The sequence below is a fragment of the Exophiala dermatitidis genome, assembly GCF_000230625.1.
Source record: "Exophiala dermatitidis NIH/UT8656 unplaced genomic scaffold supercont1.2, whole genome shotgun sequence".
Taxonomy (NCBI): Eukaryota; Fungi; Ascomycota; class Eurotiomycetes; order Chaetothyriales; family Herpotrichiellaceae; genus Exophiala; species Exophiala dermatitidis.
Genome location: NW_008751647.1, coordinates 3,783,305 through 3,806,046, shown reverse-complemented (window position 1 = coordinate 3,806,046; position 22,742 = coordinate 3,783,305). Strand labels below are relative to the sequence as shown.

The 22,742-nt window shown below is 52.6% G+C and overlaps 9 protein-coding genes across 9 annotated transcripts; 4 read left to right on the top strand and 5 right to left on the bottom strand.

The window, feature by feature from the left end:
* Positions 1-1,418: 1,418 nt before the first annotated feature.
* On the bottom strand, positions 1,419-3,431 carry HMPREF1120_02839 (aarF domain-containing kinase; the record flags this gene model as incomplete). The annotated part of the gene is made up of 1 exon (XM_009156885.1): positions 1,419-3,431. The coding sequence occupies one exon, from the start codon at positions 3,429-3,431 to the stop codon at positions 1,419-1,421; it is 2,013 nt and encodes a 670-aa protein (XP_009155133.1).
* Positions 3,432-4,204: 773 nt separating this feature from the next.
* HMPREF1120_02838 (gluconate 5-dehydrogenase) lies at positions 4,205-5,266 on the bottom strand (the record flags this gene model as incomplete). Its single annotated transcript, XM_009156884.1, has 1 exon — positions 4,205-5,266. The coding sequence occupies one exon, from the start codon at positions 5,264-5,266 to the stop codon at positions 4,205-4,207; it is 1,062 nt and encodes a 353-aa protein (XP_009155132.1).
* Positions 5,267-5,604: 338 nt separating this feature from the next.
* HMPREF1120_02837 (uncharacterized protein) lies at positions 5,605-8,579 on the top strand. The gene has a single exon (XM_009156883.1). It carries the CDS (start codon positions 5,970-5,972, stop codon positions 8,406-8,408), a length of 2,439 nt encoding a protein of 812 aa, XP_009155131.1. The 5' UTR covers positions 5,605-5,969; the 3' UTR covers positions 8,409-8,579.
* Positions 8,580-8,821: 242 nt separating this feature from the next.
* On the top strand, positions 8,822-10,953 carry HMPREF1120_02836 (phosphatidylinositol glycan, class C). The gene has a single exon (XM_009156882.1). The coding sequence runs from the start codon at positions 9,006-9,008 to the stop codon at positions 10,851-10,853; it is 1,848 nt and encodes a 615-aa protein (XP_009155130.1). The 5' UTR covers positions 8,822-9,005; the 3' UTR covers positions 10,854-10,953.
* Positions 10,954-11,228: 275 nt separating this feature from the next.
* On the top strand, positions 11,229-13,488 carry HMPREF1120_02835 (succinate-semialdehyde dehydrogenase). Its single transcript, XM_009156881.1, has 2 exons — positions 11,229-12,978; positions 13,046-13,488. The coding sequence occupies exons 1-2, from the start codon at positions 11,581-11,583 to the stop codon at positions 13,187-13,189; spliced, it is 1,542 nt and encodes a 513-aa protein (XP_009155129.1). The 5' UTR covers positions 11,229-11,580; the 3' UTR covers positions 13,190-13,488.
* Positions 13,489-13,552: 64 nt separating this feature from the next.
* Positions 13,553-15,410, bottom strand: HMPREF1120_02834 (uncharacterized protein; the record flags this gene model as incomplete). The annotated part of the gene is made up of 3 exons (XM_009156880.1): positions 13,553-13,615; positions 13,663-14,887; positions 14,965-15,410. The coding sequence occupies 3 exons, from the start codon at positions 15,408-15,410 to the stop codon at positions 13,553-13,555; spliced, it is 1,734 nt and encodes a 577-aa protein (XP_009155128.1).
* A 267-nt stretch (positions 15,411-15,677) lies between these two features.
* Positions 15,678-16,784, bottom strand: HMPREF1120_02833 (exodeoxyribonuclease III; the record flags this gene model as incomplete). Its single annotated transcript, XM_009156879.1, has 1 exon — positions 15,678-16,784. One exon carries the CDS (start codon positions 16,782-16,784, stop codon positions 15,678-15,680), a length of 1,107 nt encoding a protein of 368 aa, XP_009155127.1.
* Positions 16,785-17,319: 535 nt separating this feature from the next.
* HMPREF1120_02832 (glutamine synthetase) lies at positions 17,320-21,075 on the top strand. Its single transcript, XM_009156878.1, has 2 exons — positions 17,320-17,647; positions 17,712-21,075. The coding sequence occupies exon 2, from the start codon at positions 17,788-17,790 to the stop codon at positions 20,737-20,739; it is 2,952 nt and encodes a 983-aa protein (XP_009155126.1). The 5' UTR covers positions 17,320-17,647; positions 17,712-17,787; the 3' UTR covers positions 20,740-21,075.
* A 56-nt stretch (positions 21,076-21,131) lies between these two features.
* HMPREF1120_02831 (uncharacterized protein) lies at positions 21,132-22,289 on the bottom strand (the record flags this gene model as incomplete). The annotated part of the gene is made up of 1 exon (XM_009156877.1): positions 21,132-22,289. The coding sequence occupies one exon, from the start codon at positions 22,287-22,289 to the stop codon at positions 21,132-21,134; it is 1,158 nt and encodes a 385-aa protein (XP_009155125.1).
* Between the last annotated feature and the right edge of the window lie 453 nt (positions 22,290-22,742).

Below are 22,742 nucleotides of genomic sequence, written 5' to 3'. Positions count from 1 at the left end.
TTAAGAGATCTTACTATATATCTTTCTTTAATTAATATATTATTTTCTATTATCTATAATAGTATAAGTAGATCTAGATAAATCTAGATAACTATCTAGTTTCTACTAGTATAGTTTAGATAAGATTCTAATAAAGAGTTCGTTCTAGTAGTAATATCTCTTTTTCTATTAATATATCGAGCTTTTTAACGATATTATCGTTCGTAATATCTAGATTAATAGAATATAATTAAGGACGTTAAAGTAGCCGTTATTACTATATCTTAGTTATCTCGTAAACTATCGTTTATAGCTAAGAGTATCTAAGGATAGCGAGACTAAAATTTTCAGAAAAAGAAGTTACTACTTATTACTATAATTTATCTTTCTCGATAAGAAATTTTTATCGCTATTTATCGTTTTAAGAGTATAATTCTCGTAAGTTTTCGCTACGAAACTAGAAGAAGTTTATCGAATATAGAAGATAAGCTTCGAGCTAGAAAATTTTCTTATTAATTAGTTTCGCTATATATTAAGGCGGTTTCGTTTATCTTTAATCGGCTTTATATAGAAGAGTATCGATCTTCTCAATAATTAACTATACTTCTCTTCTTCTTAAAAGAGTATAGAAGTTCTTATAGACTTTAGTTTAAGATAGAGAACTATCTCGTCGCCGCTACTAAATATAATTTTACGGAGAACTTATTCTATTTTAACGGGGCCTAGGGCCTCGTTAGACTATATACTTTCTAGAGGTTATACGATAGCGTACGACGCTAGTCGAGACCGAAAGACGGTCCTCGACGTCTTTATAATGCTTGGCACGTAGGGTGCCCATTTTGTCACAAACTTAAGGACAACAACATGCTTACCTAGACGGAGCACCACCAGGTGTCTAATATCTCCACTAATCGGAAGATTCTCTTCAAGTCTACCAGGTATAATTCACGTCCCTTCTTAAAATGGCGAACTTTCAAGCTCAAAGTCAAGAAAGCATCATCAAACCCGAAATAAATCATCTCGGAGAGGATGTTAAGGTGCACGGATGTACCGCAGGTATCATTGTAGATTTCCTTTTGGGGTTCAACTTGAACCGCTTGATGGTATCTCAGATAGTGTGAGGGGTGGAGAGTCTTGTAAAAAGGTAGAGAATACCGAACTCGCTGTGAGAACAAAACAAGTAGAGTCACGTCAAGCCAAATCACAACCGCATTTCAGATGTGCTGCGCGTAGCCCTCCATGTCTTTCACATTCGCAAACTGCAGTCTGTCATGCGCCATCCATGCCGCTCCCATTCCCAGCACGAAAGTGCTGTGAGTGTAGTAGTGCTCTATAATCTGATCTAGATCTAGATCTAAGAGTTGTCTAGGTAGTGGTGAAAGTTTTGGCAAAGTTAGTAGCAACGGCCAATGCCCATCCGTGCGTGTGTTAAGACATTTTCAGCCCTCGAAAACACTGTGGTTCATTTCGATGCCATAGTCCCTGGCCACGCGCCTCATCTGCTCCTCCATGTCATCGTCCATGCCCTTACCTCTGCCCAACACCTGCTTCAATTTGCTCCACCAGAAATACACGTCGCTGGCGAACAAGACCAGCTTGAACAATATATGGCTGCCAAGATACTTCCATCGCTCGGCGAACGAAAGATGGCGGTCTTCGGCCAGGGCTCGCGACGCCCAGATGCCCGTGATCTTGATACGATTGACGGGGCTGCCGAGGAATTGGTTGTTTCCCTGCACAATGCGCATGTTGCGGCCGATGAAGATGAGCTCGCGGGGCCACTTGGTCTCGTCACCCAGGATTTCTTTGACGCCTTTGCGCATCGCCTGTTGCATCTCGAACTGTCTCTTCCTGCGCTCGTGTGCACTGAGTCCCTTGATCCTCGTCGAGACCGTCATGTCGCCACCCTCGTAGGGGCGCATTAGAGTCGCCGAGGCAAAGACATCGACGTTGTTCACTCCCCACTGACTGACAATCTCTTTGAGTGTTTTGTTGTCGAACGTCATCAAGGCCTTCCAGAACTTACAGTACTGGTGGCGGAACTTGGGGTCCATTTGGACATATAGGCCGTGGTCGATCAGCACCAACTCCGAGTGTCCGTCGGGACGTCGCCGGATGAAAATGTTTCCCGGGTGCGGGTCGCAGTGTACCCAACCCCAGAGAAACAATTGAGCAGAAAACAAATCCACCATCGTGGTCATGACCTCTTTCACATCGAGCCCCAGCCCGCCTTTGCCGTCGGCGCCTTTCCACCATGTCCTGTCCGGCTTGAGCTCTTCATCATAGAGGCCGCGACCTTGCTGCTGTTGTTGCTGCTGCTGCTGTTGTTGTACGGAGACAAATCCAGGCGGCGGGTCCATCGGTGCACCATGGCATCCTGGGCTGCCTCTCCGCCAACCGCCTCGCCAGGGTCGAGTGATGGCCTCCTTGTCCCAGAGACGCACGCCCTCCACCCATTCGGCGGTCATGACTCGCTTGGTGGTCAGGTCATCATACACCTTGGGGATGTAGACTCTGTTGCGTAGACGCGGTTCGCCGCTCACGAATTCGGCCATCTTCTTGGAATTGTTCGCCTCGTTCTCAAAGTCGCATTCCAGCAACAGCCGCTCGTTGATGTACGGCACCAAGGAATAGAAGGGGATATCGAACCACCACGAATATATCCGTGTGACCACCTTGAAGGCCCATAGATCCCAGCCGACTTGTTGAGCGATCTCTTTCTTTTGAATTTTGATGGCCACTTCCCGGCCGTCTTTCAATCGCGCCCAATGCACTTGAGCGACACTGGCGCTGGCGCGTGCTTTCCTTTCCATGACTCCCATGTCTGGGTCACCGTCGAATGACACCCCAAACACTTCCTCGGGCGTGCGGCCACCAAAATCCTCCCGGATGACCTGGCATACGTCCGCCCAGTCATTTTGCGGAGCGTCATCAAACATTTTGGTAAACATCTTTTGAAACTCCGGCGGGAGAATGGCCGTCTGCATCGCGATCGCCTGTCCGATCTTGAGATATAGTCCGCCATTTGTCCGCAATAGGTTGAACAGCCGGGTGGCATTGCGCGCGTGCACATCCCCAATGTCATTGCCGATGAACGGTTCCTCGCGGAAATTGATCTTGTAGTCCAACGCCGCCGTTAGGCCCACGACAAAAGTCCGAGTGCATCGCGTGAGGCTGGACGCATAGTATCTCTTATCTAACACATACACGACAGTCCCGAACAGAGTCAGGTACGCCAGTCGCCGAAACCACTTTATTGTCCTCTTGTATTCTTTGGCCGGCACAGCCTTTCCTAGAGACGCTGGAGTCGGCGGGACGAAAGCGACGCGCAATTGGGCCTGGGAGAAAGGCCGCCGCTGTAGCAAAGGTGGCAACGAGGCGATCCGAGGACTTGGTCTTCTCGAGCGTGTCCGTAGGCACTGAGTGCAGATGCGCCTCTCTACAGACGCCATCGAGGATGGCATTGGACCGAAAGGGACGTATTCCGGTGCCTGGCCCGCATAGAGAAGGGACAAAGACCTGTAGAGGCAAGGGAAACGGAATGTAATAAACAGTCTAGAAACAATTTCAAAAATTGCCCGAAATGATGACGAGCAGAGGCAGATCCGATGATCGATACGCCGACCGCCCGGTGTCTTCGTATCGATCGAACTTGGCTCCAAATGCAGTGGAGTCTGGACAATTATTGTTCATGGACCCTCCGCGGACCCGAGCTTACGGCCGAGCCTTTCACAGTTTATCATGGTAGCCCGCTGATAATACTGCTTTCTTTTATTTTAGCATTGCAGCATTCTAGAACATTTCAACACTGCATACTATTGTAGAAAAGGGTTTGAATGGGACCTTGTCCTGAAACAGAAGCAGCAAGCAATTGCAGGAACGGCCGCGTAAAAGGTACTCTGCAGTCCGCAGCGGGTCGTCACTAATTGGCGCTTTCGTGCTCCGGGGAGTGAAATTAATACTGGTTTCCATGACTTGAAGTCATCCGTCCTCATACATATGAGTCGACTCGTGGACAACATATCTCCCTCCCTCGCTTCTCGTCCGCTCATATCATGTCATCGAGGTATTGGACTTGAGAGCCTTGCGAGCAGATCTGGGCAATCCACCGGCGAGTGCAACGACAAACATGGGACCGACCATCAAAATCCTGAAGACTGTGCTCACTGAGATGGCAGGCCCGACAAAACCTGACGAAGAATCTGAAAGAACACTATAATATCGTTTATCTCAGGGGCTTCGATTGCAGAAGAATTGGCTGAATGTCATTTGCATAGCCAAAATGCATTGGTTCCCAGCCCTTTACGCCGGACCGACGCTCAAGACCACGGTCGCTACCAGCAAGTATACCCTCCATCAACAATCTGGAGCAGAAATAATCAGTAGTGCAAAAATAGTGGGATTCAGGGCCAGACTCGTGGCTTACCACATCGCTTCCATTCAGGTAGCTGGAGGCATCGGAAGCCATCCAGACAATGGTGCCTTGCAACTCGTGCGGCTCTGCCATTCGGCCCATGGGGATATCCTTCTCCCAGGATCCGACCAATTCTTTTCCTTCGTGCTCCAACAATCCCTTGATCAGATCGGTCTTCATGTAGCCCGGGCTCAGGCTGTTGACTCTAATCCCTCGGGGTCCCCATTCGGTTGCCAGGCTCTTGGACAGCATTTGTACCGCTCCCTTTGAAGCGTTGTAGGCCGCCTGCTTTTGCGGCCGCACGCAGATGGTGGCTGACATGCTGGCAACCAGAATGATAGAACCTTGGATGTTGTACTTCAGCATGTGCTGGCCTGCCTCGCGTGCAAAGAGGAATGTGCCATCGAGGTTGACATCGAGCATTTTGCGCCAGCGCGCATAGTCGTAGTTCTCGGCCTCGACATTGTCCACAATGCCGGCCGCAGTCACAAGGACGTCGACTTTGCCAAAATCCTCCACGATCCTGGCCCATGTTGACTTGACGTCCGACTCTATCGTTGCATTGCATTCGTACGCGCGCAACTCAGGGACAGACTCATTGGGATATGTCGATTGGACATGTGACGATATGGATGAGATGGAGGATTCACAGTCCTTGAGCGACAGGTCGACGCACGCTCCTCGAGCGCCAGACAGGGCGAAAGCAGTCAGAAATTCCTTTCCCAGGCCTCTCGCTGAACCGGTCACAACACATGTCTTATTCTCGAGTGAGAATTGAGGTAGTGTTCGAAGCGTTCGCGTGCACTTTCGACCTGTAACCCTATAGCCTGCAAACAATGCCGAAGACGAGCGCAGCGACTGACGGAAGAACATCCTGAAGGCAGCGAAGCGAGGCTTTGTAGAGTCCAGGTCGTCGAATATCACCCACCTTAGTTTGTGAAGAACTCACATATCGCTTACCATGTAGCTGCTGCACCGCCGGTCGTATCCGGGGTGCTCAACCGCGGGGAAAGTGCCGTGCGTACATGGGAGTTTCCCATGAGACCCTTTCGGCGCATCTTGTGCCGGAGAGATAGTCGGAAAGGGGAGGCTTTTGCGGGGTGACGCTCCAAGACTGCCTCTGGAGAATCTCAAGCTTGTAAGGTAGTACCATCAAGAGAAAGGGTCTGCGCATGGGCCAAACTTGAAGGTGGGTGCGTAGCATGTGCGGCGGATGGTCGAGGCAGTGATTGCTTCAACCGGGGACAAAACACTGAATACCAACCGCTTACAGTTAACGCTCATCCCCCTCGTCTGCCGTTTGTTTCTGCATCTCCGTCGATTGGGTTTACCTGCAGCCTTTGATGAGAAGTGCGAGGTGCCTGCAGATGGGGGCCGATTTGGCGCCGCCACCAATGTGGTTGTCCAGCTACGGCTGAAACATCGAACATGGCGCGCTCCCGCCGACTAATCTTATGGGACCCAATGTGATCGGCGGCGGACTCTCCTGCTTGTTCTTCCTCTCGTAGACTTCTTATGTGCCTTAGAACGGTTTGTCCGCGCAAAGCAACTCATAGCATCCATCCGAGGCCCCAGCATGATGTCAATGCTAGAGGTTCGCGATAACCGCAGGTCCAGGTCCAAATCTCCCAGTGGACGCGACAGAAGCCGCTCGAGATCCCACTCACGCGACAATCGGGCTGCAGCTGAGGTCTTGCAAGAGACCAAACGGCACAGCCGGAAATACTCCTATAACGGATCGGATGCAGAGGAAGAAGCCGATTACAAGACTAACAGCCGTTCGAGCAAGAAATATTACGAGGAAGTCGAGGAAGATGATCGGCGCAGGCGGGCTAAGAGTTCCAGGAAATATGCGGATGACAGTCAAGAAGAGGATGAATACGTGTCATCCCGATCTGTGAGAGAGTCGCACAGACGGGACATATCGGTGTCGGACGACGACAGGAGGTATGACAAACTCAAGAAGAAATCGGACAGCGACTCAGACCGACGAAGGGAAAAGTCCAGGAGGAAGAACCATGCACATTCTGAAGACAGTGCCTCTGAAGATGAGCGCCACAAGTACATCGATAATCGAGGATACTATGCGTCCTCAGAGCCAAAATCTAGACCTGTTGACCCCCAGCGGACACGCTATTCAAGCACCGACCAGCGTTACGCACCGTCGGCTTCTGGCGCTGGCGCAAGGTATGCCGAGTTAGAACAGTTCAAATACGCACAGCTCGACAATGGAGCCTCTCATAGGTACAAGGAAAGTCCCGGCAACATTCAGGCACAGTACGCGGAAAGAAGACCGGAGTATGAAAGATCGCGGCCGTCGCAGGCCAGTGATTCCAGCGACGGCCATTACCCACGTCGCCAACCCAAGGACAAACGATATTATGAGGACAACTACGAGAACCGTAAACCAAAAGGAAGAAAGGACTACGACAACAGTTACGACCGGCGAGACAAGCGGTATAATGCTGACAAGTATAGCTCCTCTCCTGAGAATGTCACCAAGAGAATGTCAGCGCTGGCGGTAGGCGGAGCAACTTTAGGAGCCGCTACATTGGGCGTTGCAAGACAAGATTCCAACGGTGGCGGAAGGCCCCCGGCTTCGCCTTTGCTGGAAGCATACAAAGGGACGTACCAGTCTATCTCGCCCATGCCTTCGCCATTAGCATTGGCAAACCGCAGGGATGATACAGAATTGTCTGATTTCGATCTGGACCAGGATCTAGCCCTAGATGGCGACTCTGATGATTCCCATGCTGAACTCAAACGCAAGATTCGGCAGCTCCAGAAGGAAAAGGAGAGAATCCACAAAGAGCAGAAAAGAAGCAGCGCGCTTCTTAGCAGCGACACTCAGGAGGTGCGACCGCGCCGGCTCTCCAACCTCGAGACAACCGAAACGACTCGTTATGAGGTCCGTGAGCCAGGCAAGAATCGCCACCGAGCCAGCTCTAGTGTGAGCGTGTTTTCTACAGGCAGCGGCTTTGGGGGTAAGAAGAAGACTGTATCATTCTACGATCCGACAGACGATGCAAAGCACATTGCAGCGGCGTTGGCTGGCACCCGCAACGCGCCCGACCCAAGACCATTGATCCAGATCCTCCCATACCTGTCCAGTGATGATCTCTTAGCTCTCCGAGCCGAGTACAAAAACCACGCAAAAGTCGGCGGCCAGGGAATCAACATTGCGAAGCACATCAAGAGGCGAATTCCAGGTAATCTGGGTAAAGCGATGTATGCGACGGCGCTGGGCCGGTGGGAGAGCGAGGCATACTGGGCGAACTCATGGTACCAGGGAGGGGCGTCGCGAAGGGAACTACTGATTGAGAGTTTGATGGGCCGAACCAACAGTGACATCCGCGAAATTAAAAACTGCTTCAAGGACAAAAAGTACAGCGATGACCTGGAGAAATGCATCCGCACCGAACTGAAAGCCGACAAGTTTCGTGTCGCGGTCCTGTTAGTCCTCGAAGAGAGGCGCATGCCTGAGTCAACACCCCTCGACATCGGTCTCGTCCGGGAGGATGTGCAGCAGCTGGCTCTTGCGCTCAACTCTGCTGGTGGCGAAACCGACATGATTAAGATCATCGTGGTGCGCAGCGATGCCCACCTGCGTGAAGTCCTACGCTTGTTCGAACGCACCTACCGTGTCAACTTTGCCCGGCAGATGATCGCTAAGTCGCGCAACCTCGTTGGTGAAACTCTCGCACACATCCTGAACGGCGCTCTCAACCGGCCCATGCGCGACGCCTTGTTGCTACACCAGGCTATCTCTGAGACGGCGCCGGGTAAAGAACGTACAGAGCTTTTGATCTCTCGCCTCGTCCGAATGCACTGGGAGCGCAAGCATTTGGAGAAGGTCAAGGGTGTCTTTGAAGAGCGTTACGGTCGGAGTGTGGAAGAGGCTATCATGCGCGAGGTCTGGTCGCAGATGAAGACTCCTGAGGGACGCTTGTGTGCCGAGTTCTGTGTTGCGTTGGTCGAAAGCAGCTCGCCTGACCGACAGAGATCAAACTACTAGTTGATTATCTGACTCGTTACGGCTCAGCTGCTGAAATGTTTTCTATAAGTCACGAATACAATGCACATGATTCCACTGTGCCTGAAAACCTATCAATCATCGAGTTGAGCTTTTCGATCCCTTTATGTAGCACGTTGGCTCTTGAAAGGTCTAATACAATCTAATGCTGAGTGACTGTAATAAAAGGAGAAAGGTCCTGCGAGATGAGCATGTATGCTGTCTCACGAGTACATAGAAGCCCTCTCCGACTGGTTCAGGTTGTAATGCGACGAAGAGAAAGACACAGCATGCGGCATGAAGGTGTTGCCGCTTTAGCAGCCACCCCCATACTGACGAGGCTGTCCAATGATACATGATAACTACTCCTTATTTCAAACGGCGGGATATACCCTCGCTCCTAGTTGGCAGGCTGTGTCTGGGGTAGTACTGGGAGAATTTCAATCCAAAGTCAACGCTGGATTAACCATGAGCCTAGTATTGCGACTGGCGTCTGTCTTCGCTCAAGCGGTCGCGACAGCACAAACATCGTGATAGACCCTACTATCACGATCTACGGTATACTCGAAATGATACTGCGGTAACAAGACGAGGCGCATCATGGCGCCGCCACCTCCATCAACACCTACTACCACCACTACGACCACCACTGCGACTTCCAGTACCGCCTCGACGCCGACACCGACCCCAGTGCCATCTCCCATCCCTCCCCCAGTACCTGTCGAGACTCATCCCAACCGGGCGAAACCGCATGGCAATCGACTTGCGCCAGACCCGAACCGTCTTGCCCCCGAAGATGCGTTCAAGTCATTCTCACCTCCGCGGCTACGGCCGGTCCCTGAGATTCATGGCTCGGCAGCCGCATCGGCTGCAGCTGCTGCCCTTCGGCCTGCTGTCGCATCTTTGCGAGCACCGCCTGCAATACCCCCAGTTGCGGCACGACTAGCCGAAGAAAGGCGACGGGCGGCCAGTCGACGGCGCAAACAGCCTCGGGTGTGGAAGAAACTCCTATGGATTAAGCAACATGGGTTTCCGGACAACTATACCGATACCGAGACGTTCCTGGACCGTCTGCAGAGGAATCCGCGACTACAACCATATGAGTTCTGGACTCTTGTTGCCGACTCCACGGTGATTGTGCAACATATCTGCTCAGTCGCCATCTTTGTCTGTGCGTATGCGGGCATCTACCAAGGGCGGCTGTCCCCGGTCGCGGTGGTGACATGCAGCACGATTGCGACGGTTGCTGGTTGGATCTTGTGGGACCGTTGGATGGGCGAGGAGGAGGCCGAAGAGATGGCGGCTCTAATGGCCACCGCCAGATTGTCGGTCGACGTTGATGATGACTCAAGCACCAGTTCGTCCGGGTCCGCCAAACTGGTCATGAATGGACATTCTCAGATGAATGAACACGCAAATGGCAGTCTGGGCGGCCGTGGAGTAAATCTCAAACTCTCCACTACCAATCTTGGTGTCAAGGACAACGAAGCCAAGTTCTCAGGCAAACATGGGCAGTCATTGTCCAAGTCGTCCTTCCAGTCCATCTCGCCCATTGACCCTTTGGGAGATTCTACCATGGAGCCTTTCCCTGATCTCAGCCCTACAGCATCTCGTCAACCACCTCAGTCACCCAGCATTTTTCAGTCTCCCACAACGCAGTCTCCTACGACCCTACCACAGTCTATTTCCCCTCGGAATCAAGCTCGATTGAAAACACTAAAATCAGCTTGCCTGATATATTTCGCGCTGTTGGGCATTTCACCCATCTTGAAATCTCTAACCAGATCCACGTCATCCGACTCGATCTGGGCCCTTGCCACCTGGCTCCTGATCATCAACATTTTCTTCTTCGATTATGGCAGTACATATGTCCCGGCAAGATCCACCAACCCTCCTGGTCCTCCTGCTTCACAAACCGAAAATTCCACTGTCGACACCTCGTTATCCCGTCCTCATCATTCGGTTCGAACTCCTCCGTTCCCGTCTTCGCTATCCACGAACGCTGCATTGATGGCGAGCACAGTACTGGCTTCCCGGCTGTTGACCACCACAGCTGTGTTCAGCTTGACGTTGTTTTCCATGCAAGTTTTTGGGGTGTTCCCGGTATTCCGACGGCATCTACGGCACAAATCCTTTAAGCTTCACCTTGTTCTTACGTTTGTTCTTGTCGCCATGTCCACGGGCGGACTGGGTTTGATTCTGTCCCAATCATATACTCACACATACGGCGACTGCGGGTTTTGTCTTGGTTGGATCTGGCACGTGATATTACGCAGTACGGTGGGATTTGTGGTTGGTGGGCTCAGCACGGCTTTTGTCATGGGCGGTTGTTCATGGTGGTTGATCGGATTGCAAAGATATAAAAACGTGGTGATTGGACCATGGGATCCGGCCAAACCGGTTCTGGCGGGTGGTGCATATGGCAGGAGTAGAACTGGAACGGATTGAGTGTAACAACAGAAGATTTGTCTCATGTATCTATCATCTTGATCATGTCCATATTCGCCAGTCTCATCTACCATACTAATTAGCATTATTGCGTTGTCCCTCCCGAGCCTTCACATTTTGTATTGAGACTGTTCTGCGATAGTCCCGGAGGACACCTAGTACTCCCAGTACCTACTCGCTAGTAGTATGTACAATGTCATTAGTAGTAATGGTGGTCCTAGTATTGTGATATTTACCCCGGAAGAAGATGCGGGACACTCCGGACCGGCATCGGGGATTCGGCTCATGCATCTCGGAGATGGACGACCAATGGAGTTTGTGGTCTCCCCAGCAGCCCGCGGATTCGAGACGCAAGTGGACGACTTGGGCGAATGGTTGGAGAGCAGGGTCCCAATCCGGAGCAAGATGAGTCTGAGTCGCTGACCGGGTCCATGCCTCTGGGTCAAGCAGCGGCACACAAAATGAGGGACGCACCAGCACCACCCCTCGACTGCGGGGTTGCTCGCAAAACGCCCGAGGAAGAATCACAACCGCTGAACACGAGAGAGGACACTTATATCTCCCTCTTCCAGTGGTGGATAGCCGGGATCCGTGGTGTTCAATAATACCGACTCTCCCTTTTTTTCTCTTTTCATTTCTGCTCTTCTCTTCACCTTCTTCCCACGCTTGGGCGCCATACACATACTCGTTACTCATTCGCAACAACAGTGACTAAACTACCATCACAATGGCTCCTCAAGCACAACTCCCCTTCACCCTCAACGACCCGGACCTGTTCCACACGGAGTCCTACGTACACGGTGAATGGGTTGGCTCTAAATCCGGCAAGCGCTTTGAAGTCGTCGACCCAGGCACCGACAAGGCATGGGCATCATGCCCTGACAATGGAGCCGAAGACGTAGACGCAGCAATCCAATCATCCCAGCGGGCATTCAAAGAATACAGCATTTTGAACCCGCGCAAACGAGCCCAACTGCTCCTCAAATGGCACGAATTGATCACGGCCGCGAAAGACGACCTGGCCAAGATCTTGACCTACGAAACCGGCAAACCGTTGGCCGAAGCATACGGCGAACTCGACTACTCTTTGGGGTTTACATGGTGGTTCGCCGGCGAAGCGGAGCGAATCACCGGAACAGTGAGTGTGCCCGCGGCGCCGAATCGACGGACATTCGTGATCAAGCAGCCGATCGGGGTGGCTGTTGCTCTTGTTCCATGGAATTTCCCCATCGCCATGATCCTGCGCAAAGCAGGCGCGGCATTCGCGGCCGGTTGCACAATGGTAGTCAAGCCGTCCCCAGAAACACCATTGACATGTTTGTCTCTTGCTCACCTGGCGACCAAAGCCGGGTTCGCACCCGGTGTGTTCAATGTTCTCACGACAAGTCTGGAAAACACCCCGCCGCTCAGCGAAGCGATGATTCTCCATCCGCTCGTAAAGAAAGTGACGTTTACGGGATCCACGCGCGTCGGCAAATTGGTCGCGGGTCTATGTGCCAAGGGACTCAAGAAATGCACCCTTGAACTAGGCGGTAATTGTCCTTTTATTGTCTTTGACGACGCCGATCTCGACCAGGCGCTCGCGCAGTTCATGGCTCTCAAATGGCGCCATGCCGGCCAGGCCTGTATCACCGCTAACAGACTCTATGTCCAGAGTGGTGTGTATGAGAAATTCACGAATATGTTGGTTGAAAAGACCAAACAGACGCTCAAGGTTGGCCATGGTGCCGAAAAGGGAACTACCATGGGTCCCGTCACGACGCCACGGGGTCTCGCAAAGGCAGAGGAACAGGCTCAGGATGCAGTCAAGAAGGGCGCGAAACTTGTCCTGGGCACGGGTAAACCGTATAAGAATGCTACTGCTCAAGAGGGTGCTGGCGAGGGTAAAGGTGTCGGAGGGTATTTCATGGACCCGACGATTCTTACCGATATGAAGCCCGATATGTTGCTCAGCAGAGAAGAGACTTTTGCTCCGGTCACGGGGATTTTCAAGTTCGAGACCGAAGAAGAGGCCGTCCGCATGGCGAATGACACTTCGATGGGTCTGGCTAGTTATGCTTTCACAAAGAATGTCGACCGCCTGTGGAGAATGTTTGAGAATTTGGAAGCTGGCATGATCGGTTTGGTGAGTGCGATCTGTTTCTGTTCTTCCACAACGACTTGCCATGTATTATTGCTAACACTGTGAACAGAATACTGGAAACTCTTCCGCGGCCGAGTCCCCCTTCGGCGGTATCAAGGAATCCGGGTACGGCAAGGAGTCTGGCAAGGAGGTTGCTGTGAACGAATACCTCATTTCAAAGACTGGCACTTTTACCATCGACGGACAATATTGATAACTTAACCACAACAAGTCTTACACCAGCTGAGAAAACTCGGGGCTACGGCATCAACGGTGAACCGCGAAACCAGGACGCCGATGGGAAACCAAATTAGATAAGCCCAAAGAGCGGTACCGAAAATTTGAAAATTAATGAAATGCGCTTTTAAGCTTTTCCACATGAAATCAGGCCTGTGCACGGCTCAGATGAATTTCCGAGAGGATATTCGTGAACCTGCGAGAAAGACGACCTTTCGCAGAGACGCTCGTCGTTCTGTAGACAGTATTCCAATCGTACAAACGTTGAATCACCTCATTCTGTGCCTTAAGCACCACCCCACGTACCCGTTCGTCAGGTCATCTCATCGGTGGCACAGTGTCATGGACATCGTCGCGAGTCAATGTCCAGCAGTCTGAGTCCGGCAGATATCTCCGCGGGGTACTAAACCTCTTAATTTCACTGCTGATCCTCCGCTGCCCGACCCAGACTTGACGATGCTGATAATTCCTGGCCCGATGTTTCGTGGTCAAAATGGTCTTCTCGCCTTGCCGCTTGACCTCCCAACACATGGTATGGATGTTGACAAAGGACGGGATGGCAGCGAGCGACAACATTTGCAATGATGGACATTGTGTCCGTAGATGCTCAAACACTCTAATGGCCTGATCATCAGAGACCGGGATGCAAGTCATGGGACTGCGGCTGAACCGAGGGGCATCTTTCGGCACAAATGGGGGATAGAGTCGGAGCAACCGCAGCTGGCGAAACTTGCAAATGGCGTTCAGAAAGGCATACTGTTCCATGTCGAGATCGACGCCCGGAATGGCTGTCGGGTGCCACAAATTTGTGATGTAACCCACATCGAGTTCAAGTTGCTCTAGATCAGGAGCAATTTTGGCCGCAACAAGGATGTCGAAATGGCTTCTTTGACTCTCTGCACTGCAGACAGACCAGAGTGAATCCTCACAGTGGAGGCGTAACCGTCGGAGTTTCGGGCCCACCAGAGCCGTGATGGGTATGTGGTTGCAGATGCCGTCAATCTCGACTTCTCGCAGCTCCCGCATCACTGAATAGTTGATACGGAAAGGCGGAACAGGAGGAGCATCTGCAAATAGGCCGGTCGTAGGACCATTATGTCGACAGTTTGGGTGGTAAAGTCGGTGATGAGCGGCACGGAGACGGAGGGCCTGAAGATTGGTGAGTTGGGGAGCAACATCGTGTATGAACTGATTCACGGGCACTGTGTACTCCCAAAGAATTGAGAGTCTGCGTAGACTATTCCATGGAACGAGCGGAAGGTCGAGATCGCGAGGAGAGTGATGGTTAGACCGCAGCGCACGTCGGATCACGAGATGGAGTTCCGTCCAAGAAGGGATATTGGCCACAAAACAAGGGTCAACAACAGCCTCGTCTGGTTGTTTTTGGGTGGTTTGCTGTCCATGGAAAAGCCACGACATGTGGAGATTGACCGCAGATGCTCTCAAAATGGTGTCGTAGATGGCTGTGGTCGTGAAATCATGTTGCTCGGATAGTTCACCGAAGGTTCCAAGTGCCAATTCATGGCATCCAGCGGCCGACACTAGGTTCGCGGTAGCTTCAATCGTGTCCGGGCAGTCTGGCGAGGCATAGAGATGGTCGAGAATGATCTCGTATATATGACCATGTGGAAGTATTTTGATTATCTGATAAGCCGCAGCGGCAGAACAATCTAGCCTAGCGCCGGTCAGTACACCACAATCGAGAGGAATGGCCCTATATCAGTATGAAAGGGCACCCGGCAGTGGCAATACCTGATGCGCCGAAGTCCAGGCATCAACAACAGACAGACTTGGAGGGCTCGTAGATCCGACCATGTGTGCTCTAGACCGAGACGTTGGGTGTTGATAGTCTCTGGACTCTGTACCGACCTCGTGAGTTCAGGAGGTCGGTGAATATGAAGGGTTCGGACATGCCGCAGGAGATGGGGATGGTTAATGAGGCGACGAAGAATACCAGTTTCCTTCTGGTCTAAGCGGTCTCGGATAACATGCGAGACGCTGCTGAAGAGGAAGGGCAGAGACGAGTGACGAAAGCGACGACAGACGAGGGAGAAAGGCAGCAAGATATCAATCTGGCCAAACCCAGAGTCATATAGATTGTGCGCGACAATGTCCAGGATCTCTGGCGGTAGTTGTTCAATGGTTGTTGCGTGCTCCGTCCCCGCGGCTGGCATCCGCATTGACTTGAGGGCCAACATCGTGGAAGGCGTTGGTTTTTACGCTCGACCGGACCATGGTACGAGACGCTCAAGATATCGCTACTTTCGTAATGAATACATAACTCTCGCTTCGCGAGAAGAGGAGAAAGTAGAGTCTCTCATGGTCAGTCAACGATGGTGGCGGTCGGACGTCGATGGGATGAAGTGTAGCGGTCACCTGGCACGTGCTCCCGGCATCGGAAGTTGGATTTGGCGGATCATTGATTTTCCTCTCCGTCAGGGCGTGGCATTAGACATAGAAACTGATCAGTGGCTGTCCGTCCTCACACCTGTTCTGCCTTCAAATTTGACGGCGCGCTGTCGTGATTGTAGCTTAGCAAAGTCAACGGATATCCAGAGTGGAACATGGTCGCTATGTCCGCGATCCAGAGGGGAATCGCATATGTCGGTGCCAGTGATGCAGCCATCTTCCACCAATGAGCGGCTCACCACAATCAAGTCGACTCGATCACAGCTCTCACCCCAGCGAGGCCCACGGGGATAGTAGGTGTACTTCCTGGTGTCGCCATGGATGTGTCTGAAAATATCAATGCCACGCATGCCGTTCTCATCTGTGAAGAACTTGGCATTGAAGTCGGCCCGGTTTTTAACGTGCTGCAGCGGCGACGTTCGTAGATTGGGATAGCCGTCGATTCTTGCTGGAGCAATATTCATGTCCCCAATGAGAATAACATGGCGGCCTTGCTCTTGAAGCCGAATAACCTCCTCCAGCATACGCTGGTGGAAGCGTAATTTGTGGTCGTGCCTAGTGCCGGCGACCTGGCCTGTTTGAGGGTCGCGATAGGGGTTGGATGTACCGTTCACCCAGTAACCATTAATCACGACCACATCAGCTTCCAGCTCGTGTATCAGCACTCGTCCTTCCAAATCCCAATCGGGCCGGCGGGTAACCCGGACTTGGGGAGCGAAATCTTCTCGGATAAGAGTGGCAACCCCCTGTACCTTTCCACCGAAGCCCGTGGCATTGTATTTGTCCCGGGGCAAGGAGAAATGGACGTTGTAAGTAGGATCGTCCAAACCATGGCCTTGATTTGCGGCGTGTAGCAGTTGTCTTTGAGTAGCCGTGTCTTTGGCACTTATCTTGACTTCTTGGAGACATAGGAATTGAGGCCAGCGATGGCGTCTCAAGAACAATCTGAGCGGCGAGAGACCGCCCGGACTGAAGGAGAGCTGTTTCTGCAGTAACGGTCCGACACCGTTGACATTCCAACTGAAGATTCGAACGTGGTCTGCCACGTGTGCCGGTTCAGTGCCAGTGCCAGGTCCAGGTCCAGGTGAAATCTTCCTGCGGATCGGCGGCGGACTGATGGAACGGCTTGTGCTACTCAATGATCTCTTGAGCGCGGGAGGCATCGTGGCATCGTGCGAAGATCGACATGGTCAGGAAGCTGAAGCAGCAGGGGGCATGGCAACGCTATGGGGTGGACAGTCTAGTTGTAGATATGGATTTTATAGTCTCCTCCTAGTAGTGGCCAAAGAATTGTGTCGAGATTGTTTCAACGTCATGTTGTGGGTAAAAATGGACGCACGGGCAGTTTTCCTGGTACAGTACTGCCTTGCAACCCCGGGTGCGCTCAGGGTTCACGGTCACTAGCAGGGACCACCAGATGCCCCTAACAACCTGGAAGTGGCTCTCTAATGCTTTTGTCCAGGCTTCAGTTCCGCCTACGGACCGAGCCGATGAAGCTGACCCCGTACTCTAAGCCTCACTTGCCTCAGCCCCGTGTTTAGGCTTCCCAGGCCCCCTCGGCCCCTTAGGCCTGTTGGCTTTGAGCTGAGTAGGGGGCCGCGTCGCCCACAGGCCGCTGCCACCCCACTAATTGTAGCTGCTGCTGTGTCTGTGTACAAACTGCCGCCCCATCGTCTCCTCTCGGCTCCGCTCAACCCTCTCCCGCGGTTGAGCTCCGAGTCGTCGTAGTCGAGTTCGCTACATAAGGTATACACTGATTTTCGTCCCAAGCCTGGAGAGGAAAGTCAACAATAGATGCCTGTCTGCAATTTCACTATCATGTCTTCCCTCTCGCATCACCTGGTCGTCCAGTCGAACCTCTCAGTCACCCTCCATCCTGTACAAAAAGATATCAGTGCACAACTTTATTGCGTGACAATTCAGCGTTAAGCCACTGAGAAACCGCCCTACCAAACTCTAGTACTTCAATCGAGCAACGGACCCTTGAATCACACTCTCTGCCGAATCACATCGATCACCGCTTCAAGTAAGGTCTATCACACAATCTGCTCCCCAGCAGCATGATAAGGTCCTAACCGTCCATTTTCCAGAGACTCAAACCAACCGACCTGAGTTGCATGGTTGACCTCGTCCTCGACACGCGCCCATTGTCCGTTCCCATCGACAATGGTTCCTCAACCTGACTTTTATCCTACCCTTCACCGTATCCGCGACCTCGAGAGCGCCGGAATCCAAGACTTGCAGCAGATAATTCAGACGTTTCCCTTGATTGACAATCATGCGCACAACCTCCTGACCGAAGAGAATGCGTACGGGAGCCCGGAATACCCGTTCGAATGCATTACCTCGGAGGCGCAGGGTCATGCGTTGACCGACCATGTGCATTCCAGTCTGGCTCATATGCGCGGAATAAGACAGCTGGCCGAGTTTTACCAATGTCCCGAAACACTGGAAGATGTAAAGGCGGCGCGGTATGAATGGGTTCGCAGAGACTACCCTGGCCTGATACAAAGATCCTTTGCGGGAACACATGCCATAATGATGGATGACGGACTGTCTCCCGAGATCATACACCCGTTTAAGTGGCACAGACATTTTGTCCCCACTGTGTCGAGAATAGTGAGGATCGAAGCCATTGCAGCGGAATTACTCGAGCATCTCGCCCACGCGGCGGGCTTTATGAGAGTGGGACTCGATGCCGACTGGGACATCAGTCAGACCGAGAGCTTTCTTGTTCGCTTCAACACAGTCTTCCGTAACCAGATCCGCACGTTGGCCAATGACCCGGATGTCCGTGGGTTCAAGTCTGTCATCTGCTATCGGACAGGGCTAGACATTGGGCTGGAAAGCCGAAAGAACTTTCGTCCGCATCAGTCACTGACCGAATCGACCCTTCTGCAATCGTTTCACGAATTTTTGCAAAAGGCGGTGCGCGACCACAAATACCGCATTGAGCAGAAGGAAGTTAACGACTATCTCGTGGTTGCCGTGTGTGACGTGCTGGAGAAGTTGGTAGATACCGATGGAGAGAACTTACCCTTCCAATTTCATACCGGGTTGGGTGATGCCGACATCGACCTGGTCAAGGCAAACCCGGCATACATGCAACCTCTGATCGAGGCTTTCCCTCATGTTGATTTTGTCATTCTGCATTCGTCGTACCCATACACCCGAGAAGCAGGCTATCTCGCCGCCAACTATGCCAACGCTTGGCTCGACATTGGCGAAGTATTTCCCATGCTATCCAGAGATGGGGAGGACTCGGTGTTACGACAAGCTCTCGAATTGACTCCCAGCTCCAAGATTCTGTGGTCCACGGACGGACACTTCTACCCGGAGACGTATTGGCTGGCAAACAAACACTTTAGGGACGCGTTGGAAAGACTACTTACCGCGTATCTTGCTGCGGGAGACATCACGGTGGCGCAAGGGATTGACATCGCCGTTGACATTATGTTCTGGAACTCAAATCAACTGTACAAGCTTGACGAGGAACGCAAATTCCCCGAACTTCTCCGGGCTTGTGGAAGGGAAACCGTCGACAGCATGCGGACACTGGTCAACGGGGGTTCTAAACCACCGTCATTCAGATCATATGCCAGCACGACGGTTGGAAGCCATCATGGGGGTGCGTCCTCGTCACGACCAGGTCCATCGTCCTCTGCCTCGGCTTTGATACCAGGCCACACAAGTCGAGGTGCAACACCCCGAGTCCGCTCGACCAGCAGAGGCCCCCCGACAGGCCAGAGCTCGACAGCTGTGTTTGCACAGAACCTGACCGTGTTCGACACCTTCATCCAAACCAACCCTGGCATCAAGTACATATGGATCCAGTTTCTGGATTATACAGGCACGCTCCGCAACCGGATGATGACAGTACAACAGTTTCGAAAGCAATTGGCGACGGGGCAGACCACAACCATCACCACAGCCCTGACGAGGCTGTTGCAAGACGACAACCCGGCGACAGGATGTTCTGCGACGGGACAATTCCACCTACTCCCTGATCTGTCAACACTGTCTCTCAACAAAGGCATCTCGTCGCCCTCGGCGACAGTACAAACATGGTGGATGGCAGACACGGAAACAGGACCTCCAACGGAACATTGGGACCGATGTCCACGCTGGCTACTCCAGACACAAGTGGACGCATTACGCAATGAATTCCAAATCAACGTCCTGATGGGATTCGAGCTAGAAATCATCTTCATGCGACCAACTCCGACAGACGACAAGTCCGATTTTGTGGATTTCAGTCCCGTCCATACCGTCCACTCCTGGTCGAACATGACATACCAACAACTCGAGATATTGCCAATGATTGAAGAAATCGTCGAGAACCTGGCAGAACTCGACATTCACGTGCTGCAATTCCACTCGGAAGCCGCGCCGGGACAATGGGAATTTCCCTTGCCGCCCACCGACCCAGTCAGGGCAGTCGACATGCTATTCAAGACCAAAGACGTGATCCGCAACATCGCCAAGCGCCACGGCCTGAAAGCAACGTGCTACCCCCGTCCATACGAATATACATGTGGTAGCGCGAACCACGCGCATTTCAGCATCAACGGGCCCGGCGACACGGTGGAGCGGTACGAAGCACCCTTTCTCGCCGGCGTCTTGGACCATCTGCCGGCCTTGCTGGCGTTCACGCTGCCTCTCGAAGAGTCGTACGAGCGCGTACGGCCTGGAATCTGGGCCGGCGGCGAGTACGTGTGCTGGGGCACGCAGAACAAAGAAGTCCCACTACGTAAATGTGGACCGGGGCATTTCGAATTGAAGACTATCGACGGCATCGGAAACACCTACTTGTCCATGGCGGCCCTGTTGGCATCTGGTCTCCATGGTCTCCGCCACGACTTGAAGCTCGACATCCAAGACTGTCTAGGTGATCCTACGCAGATTGGCGACCGTGACCGTCAAAGTCTGGGAATCACTGTCCCGCTGCCCAACACGCTCGAAAAGAGTCTCAAGGCCTTGGATCGTGACAAGATCCTCCGTCGTGCCCTGGGCTACGCCGTCGTCGACGATTACCTGGCCGTCCTGGACAGTTTGATGCACAAATGTCGTGGCTTTGGCGACGAGAAGAGAAGACTCTGGTTGATGGCGAGATATTGATGCTGATCAAGCGCGGTAACGCAGTGGTTAGGTAGAATACCTAGCTACCTAGCTACCTGATCTCTTCGACACGGTCATCATGTTCCCCAGAGATACAGTGTCAAGATTTTGCTTTGCGGCAGGAAATTGGGCGGGAATGTATTGGATTGGGATCGACTGGACCGGACCGAACTGGACTGGTGCCGTCGGAAGTTGGGCGTGGTGTGGGTTTTGAGCGCGAGTTTGGGCATGTATCAATTTGAGATGGAAGAGTTCATCTGCGTGCTGAGCTCCTACTCCTACTATTGCTTCTACTATTACTATCTGTATGCCAAACTAAGCTATTTGGTGCCGTGATCTTTCAAGTCCACTGTTCTGTTCTCGGGTGCTTCACATCACCGTGTGATCCATCTCTATCTGGCACGCTTTTCTCCACCAACGCGACTGGGCAGTATATACTTCCCCCTCGCCGCGCGGGTGGCAAAGAATCCAGAAAGTTCTTTATAAAACGGCGAAGGCGGCGGCGGTGCAACTTTGGTGCCAGTGGAAACTGGGATCTGGTTCTTGTCCCGAGCCAGGGCCGATATCGAGGTGCGAGGTGTTGGAATAGGGACATTATTGGACAATCCGAAGGGTCGTAACTTAGGAGTGGAGGCCGAAGCATTCACTGTAGGGTCTGGAATAGTCAGCCCGGCCGGCGCTGTGGTTGAAGTGGTAGATTGTCTGCGCGACGAGTATCTGCGCCTGTAGATGGGGGTGATCGGTTTCAGTTGGATGCTTGGAAATTGGCTCGGTGCTTGGTCTGGCCTCGACATGACGAACGGGGATTGACGGTGATTGATTTGCGGGAAGGGACTGGTTGCTTCGTCAAAAGGTTGGGGATGCAACGACAGAGGTGGTACGAGGTCCTTGTTGTCAGAGCTTGTTATAGCTTGGTTGGACAAGTTTCTGTCCTCCGTCGCTGACGACGAGGATGACCCACTGACTGAAGGCTGCTTTGACAGCGCGGAAGTAAATGACTCTTTGGATGGCTGACTGGAATCGAGAAGGCTTCGGCTCAACGATAGAGCAGTCGTCCCATCCCAACCGTGACTCATGGTAGGGAGGTCCAAGACGTCAGCAACGGGATGTTGAGGAGGCGTCGCAAAAGGGGTTGATGAGTTGGTCGCATCCACCGACGGAAACGTTGACCGGCGACGGAAGCGTTGTCGCTCACCTGCTGATCGCTCACACTGTTCCTGATGTTGCTCTTCTGGTTGTCCATTCCTTGATTTTCGAACGGACGGCAACAGCGACATCCAAGGCGGCATTGGCCTGTAAACATCATTATCCTGCGAAGGTCCGATCTCGTTGGCTTGGGCACTGAGTGGATGGGTCAGCGATATCCTCGATCCATCACCGTCCAAAAGGCCAGCAGGTGCTTTGGCTGTAGTCTGTTCGTTACCAGGATATAAGTCTGGCACTTTTCGGACATGTTGCTCCAGTTTCTTCAGAGACTCTGGTTCAACACGGCACCCAGAACACACGGGCGGCTCGGCGACTGTCATTCCATGTCTGTGCGGCCGACCCATCTCATCGAAGTAGGGCGGTGGCCGGAGCGGTGACTGGCGGCAGCGGAGAGCAACACTAACGTCAGTATTGGAATTCTTGGAGCTCAAGGGTCAGGGATGGAGGGTGGTAGCAGGAAAGAAAAGGTGGTGTCCCTCGCACCGCGCATATCAAACACGAGAAACATGACCAATGCCACCAGCACCAGCCGAATGCCACGGCGTCGGTCTGTCGAAAGACGACTTCGCCACATCGCCAGCAGATGCTGATGCTGTACAACCATTTCTAGCAGTCGGCACAAACGATGCGGCCCTCAAGACCGAATGTGTGCGGAGGGCAGTCCTGCTCAGTCCAACAGATTGTGCACAGAAAAGTGTATGGCGGGGAGTCTGCTTGCGATTGAGGTTCCGGTTGCTGCGGGAGGGTAGTGTTCGACGAGGTGGGCGGGTGCGCTGGATCAGAAAGGGTTTTGCAGG

What these genes read in the sequence shown, in the direction of transcription:
- HMPREF1120_02836 (XM_009156882.1), top strand. Translation starts at nt 9,006, where the DNA reads ATGGCGCCGCCACCTCCATCAACACCTACTACCACCACTACGACCACC.
- HMPREF1120_02837 (XM_009156883.1), top strand. Translation starts at nt 5,970, where the DNA reads ATGATGTCAATGCTAGAGGTTCGCGATAACCGCAGGTCCAGGTCCAAA.
- HMPREF1120_02835 (XM_009156881.1), top strand. Translation starts at nt 11,581, where the DNA reads ATGGCTCCTCAAGCACAACTCCCCTTCACCCTCAACGACCCGGACCTG. An exon ending in AAGCTGGCATGATCGGTTTG is followed by an intron (nt 12,979 to 13,045) that starts GTGAGTGCGATC and finishes CACTGTGAACAG; the next exon opens with AATACTGGAAACTCTTCCGC.
- HMPREF1120_02832 (XM_009156878.1), top strand. Translation starts at nt 17,788, where the DNA reads ATGGTTCCTCAACCTGACTTTTATCCTACCCTTCACCGTATCCGCGAC.